At 41.5% G+C, this 5,914-nt stretch overlaps 1 protein-coding gene across 1 annotated transcript; it reads left to right on the forward strand.

Moving 5' to 3' along the window:
- Window positions 1-254: 254 nt before the first annotated feature.
- LOC106524700 (uncharacterized) lies at window positions 255-2,553 on the forward strand (the record flags this gene model as incomplete). The annotated part of the gene is given in 2 exon segments (XM_014018605.1): window positions 255-484; window positions 2,527-2,553. Coding segments are annotated over 2 exon segments (257 nt in total), but the record flags the coding sequence as incomplete, so codon positions are not given.
- Between the last annotated feature and the right edge of the window lie 3,361 nt (window positions 2,554-5,914).

Below are 5,914 nucleotides of genomic sequence, written 5' to 3' on the forward strand. Positions count from 1 at the left end.
CAAATAATCTGTTGTATTGTGACCTCTGAATCATTTAATATAGGTTATATTTTGAAATTTCGTTTGTCTGTGCGTGATTTATTGGGCTTCGTTCTTGAAAATGATAGAATTCACAACTCAGTAATGAAGACTGATTTAAAATCTATAAATTAATTTCCTGAAAATTCAGGTGGTGCCCCATTGTTATGCTAATAATTACGAGGTATTTATGATCTAGCATTGTCCATAACATCGACAAACAGCATATCCCTACACATATGAACTTGTCCCAGAAGCTTACAGACAAAGGTTTCGTGGTTTGAGAAAAACAGAAAATCAGAGTTATGCAGAGTTTGGTCACAGCATTTCCACATCATTTAATCGTTGGTGTACATCACAAAKAGTAACTACTTTTGACGAACTGCGTCAGTTGGTTTTGTTGGAGCAGTTTAAAAACTGTCTTCCAGAAAAAAATAACAACTTACTGTATCTCAATGAACAAAAGGTGACAAAGTTGTGTGATCCAGGTGTTTTGGCTGATAATTATGTGTTAACGCATAAAGATTATTTTGGCAAACAAGAACATAGACCTAGTAGTCAAAATGTACACAAAGACAAGTGGTTATTTAATGGTGAAAAACGTTCTGAACAAAYACATTTTCAGAAAAGTTTTGTTCAACGCAGTGACAAGTTTTGCACTCACTGTAATAAACGTGGTCACATCAGATCAGACTGTTTTCTACTTCAACGACAKGCTAAATCTACAGGTTACAAACCGAAGGCAGTTGGTTTGGCAGCCCCGGTTGAAAAAGTGTTCAAGGAGAATAAGYTAGTTGAATCTTCTGATGTCAGTGTGTCCTACTTGCCATTCATTCGAGAAGGATGTATTTCTTTACATGGTGGTAAAGACAAGGTTCGAGTTAAGATATTGAGAGACACAGGTGCTTTTGACTCATTTATTCAAGCTGATGTTTTGCAATGGACAAATGAATCAGACACAGGTACATGTGTTCCTATAAGAGGAATGGGTATGAACATACTGTCAGTTCCATTACATAAAGTGCAGTTAGAGTGTGACCTGTTTAATGGAGAAGCATCACTAGCTATACGTCCAGCCTTGCCTATGGAAGGTATTTCGATCATCTTAGGTAATGGTTTGGTGGGTGATCGTATGTGGTCAGAAAAAACTCAAACCACTCAATCAGTTCAAGAAGTAACTACAACAGAACCACAGGTGATTTATCAAACTGATTAAAATGAAAAAGAGTTTCCAGAGGTGTTTGTTGCTTGTGCAGTGACACGTTCCATGTCAAAACAAAAAGAACAGCAGAAGACAGATCACTGAAAGTACCTTTGCCGTTGTCTAACTTTCCTATGCTTGTTTCTCGCAGCGGACTCGCAGCAGAACAAAAGGCAGATACTACTTTGAAAACACTGTTTGACGACGTTCGTCCTTACTCTGAGTTGATCGAGAGTGTTCATGGTTTGTTCATTTAAGAAGGTTTATTGGTGAGAAAATGGGTACCACATTTAGAGATGTTGGGTAGTCCAATTTTTCAGATTGTTGTGRCACATAAATATAGAACAGCCATATTAAAAACAGCTCATGATGAATCTGGCCATTCTGGAGTGAAAAAAAACATACGACAGAGTGTTGCGACATTTCTTCTGGCCTCGTCTTAAACGAGATGTATCTGGTTACATTAAAACATGTCATGTTTGTCAGTTAACCTCCAAACCCAATCAAACTTTGAAACCAGTTCCGTTGGCTCCGATCGAAACAAAAGCAGAACCATTTGACCATCTGGTGGTAGATTGTGTTGGGCCTTTGCCTAAATCTGTCAGGTTCAGCTTATTTGCTTACAGTCATAGGTAGTGCAAGAAAGCACAGGGTTTAGCCCTAATGAGTTAGTCTTTGCACATAAAGTGAAAGGACCTTTAGCGGCAGTGGCAAGTGATTGGTTGCAGTCTGATCCTCCAGCTAATATGGTGGATTACGTAAATGTTTTCGTAAGCGTCTGTACACAGCCAGAGAGTTGGTAAAAGACAAGTTAACAGCTTCTCAATCTAAAATGAAAGTTCTGTTTGACAGAAAGTCTGAGGACAGATCATTCRTACCTGGTGATCAAGTCTTAGTTTTGCGTACGGTTATCACATCTCCTTTTCAAGCTAAGTTTACTGGTCCGTACACTGTCCTTGAGAAACTGACAGAACAGAACCACCTAATTTCAATGCCAGAGCGGAGGAAAAAACAGCAAGTGTGTCATGTCAACTTACTGAAAAAGTATTTCAAACGTGATCCTGAATTACAAGATCCTGTTGAGACTTTGCTGAGTCCAGTGGGTGCTTCAGTACAGGTTAATCTGTCTGAAACTGTTCACATTAACACTGAACATGAAAATGGGATCACTGAGAAGGTTTTGCTAAGTGGTAAACTTAAWAACTCAGAAACATTACAAAATCTGAATAATTTACTACAACACTTATCTAAAGATCGTGCTGACCAGTTAAGTTCCTTAATTAATGAATATTTGTGTTTGTTTTCAGATTCGCCAAGTCAGACACATCTCATAGAGCATGACATAGACTTGGAAGACACAAAGCCTGTAAGACAGAGGTTTTACAGAGTCAATCATGACAAAAAGAAGTGTTTGGACAAAGAGGTTGCTTATCTCTTGGACACTGGTATGGCTAAACCAAGTCATTCTGGTTGGTCATCACCGTGTATCTTAGTCCCGAAATCTGATGACACTTTTCGTTTTTGTACGGACTACCGGAAACTTAACTCGGTCARGAAAACAGATAGTTTCCCTTTACCTCGAATGGATGATTGCATTGATCAGGTCGGCTCAGCTACTTTTGTTAGCAAATTCGATCTGTTAAAGGGTTATTGGCAGGTACCTTTGACAAAGCGTGCATCGGAGGTGTCGTCTTTCATAACACCTTCTGGCTTGTATCAATATACAGTGATGCTGTTCGGATTGAAGAACGTGCCTGCAACCTTTCAACGTCTGATGAACTTGGTGATTGGTGACATGCCTGGCTGTGCGATATATCTCGACGATGTTGTGGTCTACTCAGACACATGGGAGCAACATCTCCAGCACATCAGAGAGCTATTCGAGAGGTTGGCAACAGRGAGACTCACTGTGAACCTGTCTAAGTGCGACTTTGGTAAGGCTACAGTCACTTACCTGGGCCATGTGGCCAGACAGGGTAACATCTGTCCAGTAGCGGCCAAGGTGGAAGCTATTCAGAAGTTCCCTGTTCCCCAGACGAAGAAGGAGCTAATGCGCTTTCTTGGTCTGGTGGGATATTACAGAAGTTTCTGTAGGAATTTCTCCATCATTGTGGCTCCACTAACTAATCTGCTTCACACACAGGTTAAATACGAGTGGTCTCAGACATGCCAGACAGCCTTCGAAAAAGTCAAAWGTCTCCTGTGCGCGTCCCCAGTTTTGGCAACACCGTGTTTCACCAAGCCTTTTACACTATATATTGACGCAAGTCAGGTGGGCGCAGGTGCCATGCTGACACAAACAGATGAGCTGGGAATTGGCAGGCCAGTCTCATATTTTTCTAAGAAGTTCAATAAACATCAACTGAATTATTCAGTTGTAGAAAAAGAAACACTGGCCTTGATTCTTGCTCTCTCCCATTTCGATGTTTACTTGAGTGGTGGTAAAAAAGTAGTGGTTTACATGGACCACAACCCACTTACCTTCTTAGCTTCTTTAAAATGTCCCAACCAGCGACTCACATGCTGGTTGTTGTTCCTTCAGTCGTATAACTTGGACATTAATTTCATTAAAGGAAAGGACAATGTTGTAGCTGATGCATTGTCATGTGCGCCAGTTATGTAAATAGGGTTTAAACTGGAAAAAAGAAAAAAAGAAAAAAGAAAAAAATGGGATTTAGGGTTTTTGCCATTCTCTTGTGTTGTTTTTTGTTAATTGCTTTTCTTTTCTTGTTTTCTAGTTAGTTTGAGTGCACCAGTTGCTGACGATGGGACAAGTTTGGGACTGCGGTGGCATTGACACATGGGTGATGGTGTTTTTTTAAATTTTTTTTTGTAAATAGTTTTTTTCTTCTAGTTTTGGTTTAGCGCAGGGTTCCAGATGGAACCTGCTTTTTTTATGGTAGGGGGTGTGACGGCCCTGCTGCTAAATTAATTGCAGCCAGCTGACGCCGACTTCCTTAATTGTGCTTCCTCACCAGGTCATCCTTAGGGGTGTGGCCTGTACCTTTTTGAAGCGCGCACCTGGAGTGCTGAGGAGCGCTGTGTGGCTGGCGAGAAATCTGAGGTTCATCGCTCAGCGCTCTGCGGCTTGTGATCGCTCTGTGGCTGATGGTGGCTTGTGCTGTCGGTCTGCTGCTGCTGCTCTCATACGGCGTGCCTCACGGGAGAGACATCCTGCTGARGTGCGGATGCCGAGTCAGGGTTTTCGGAGCTAGAGAGAGGACATTGAAACGCGGACGCAGAGGTGCATGGAGGACACAAGTCGAGGAAACCAGACCACAGACTTGCTCGTAACAGGTGGAATGTAAACCTAGACCACGGACTTCAGAGGGTACAGCTTGGTGAGAAACGTCCGGTGCATTCGGGAGCTACGGAGCACCGAACCGGACCAACAAACTCACCTATTCCTAGACAAAATTTTAATAAATACCTTTTAAGGTTTTAAACTGGTTCCACTGTGTAGTGTCTTCACAAATGTTATGGCTCTTGAGCCGGGTCGTAACAAGGGCTAAAGCTGGAGTTCTGCTGCTGGGCATTACACATTGCAAAGACCTTTTGATCTCTTGTCCTAGGCTCAGGACATGGCTTGATGCAATCAGGAGCAACTAACTCTGCTATTACATAGTTAGCGGGCAATGTGATGTCATGTTTAGTTTCATTTCTCAACACAATGGGGACTTTATATGGGGCCTGTTGTGGCAGAGAGATTAAGCAACAATCTACAAACAAGCCACCGGGAAGGGAGGATGTTGTAGCCTTTTCTGTAAATTCACACTTGTCAGATGTAGCATGAGTTCCGTTCAGAAAACCTTCAAGCAGAATTTTTTGATTAGCAGGAAGGACTACTTGGCTCTTACCCTTAAGTTTAACTAAGCCAGTCTAGCCACATTCTTTTTTTTTCCTTTCTCATTGCTAATGTGTTTAGTACTTGCTGATACCCATAAGGGAGTGTCATGATATCAGGTAAGGTATCCTCACAAAGCTGTTCATACAAGGGGTCAAGAGTATTTGTGCCTGTTAGAAGAGGTGTGTCTGAGTTTGAGCGAAAGTCAGGGACAACTAGAGCAAGAGTAGATAGTTCAAGTCTAGATTGGTCAATATCTTTGGGAAACTTTATGCTTGCTTCTATATATCCCAAGTAAGGGACCGCCTGGCCATTCGCACCTTCAACCTCAAGGAAGTCACTAATTGTCTTGATGGGATGATCAGATAAGTGTTCTTGGTAGAAGGACTTAGCTATAGTAGTTACTTGAGAGCCTGAATCGAGCAAGCAACTACAGTCAACACCAGTGACAACAACTGTAGATGTACATTTCCTGCCCACAAGTCTTTTTTGGAGATTTAGGCAGTGGATGGACATTAGCTGTCTCAAGAGAAAATTTTCTCATTGCATTATTTTTATCATGAGAAAATTTTCTCATTCCATTATTTTTTATCATCTTCTTAGTGGGACATGGTTCAATTCTAGCACCTATCTCTCCCACGATAGGAGCTTTTTCTAGTTTAAATCACAGGACTCTGTGACTTTATGGAGCATTTCCCACTCTCGCTGTTTTTTTCTAAGAGCATTTCTTTTTGCTGCTACTAGTGAGGGATTGAGGTCATTGCTACAACTGGAGGCAATATGACCATCCTCACCACATCGGAAACAGTACCCAGGTTTAGGCTTGGATATAAATGCTGCAATTTGTTGCA

This window comes from Austrofundulus limnaeus, unplaced genomic scaffold (assembly GCF_001266775.1).
Source record: "Austrofundulus limnaeus strain Quisiro unplaced genomic scaffold, Austrofundulus_limnaeus-1.0 Scaffold196, whole genome shotgun sequence".
In the NCBI taxonomy this organism is placed as follows: domain Eukaryota; kingdom Metazoa; phylum Chordata; class Actinopteri; order Cyprinodontiformes; family Rivulidae; genus Austrofundulus; species Austrofundulus limnaeus.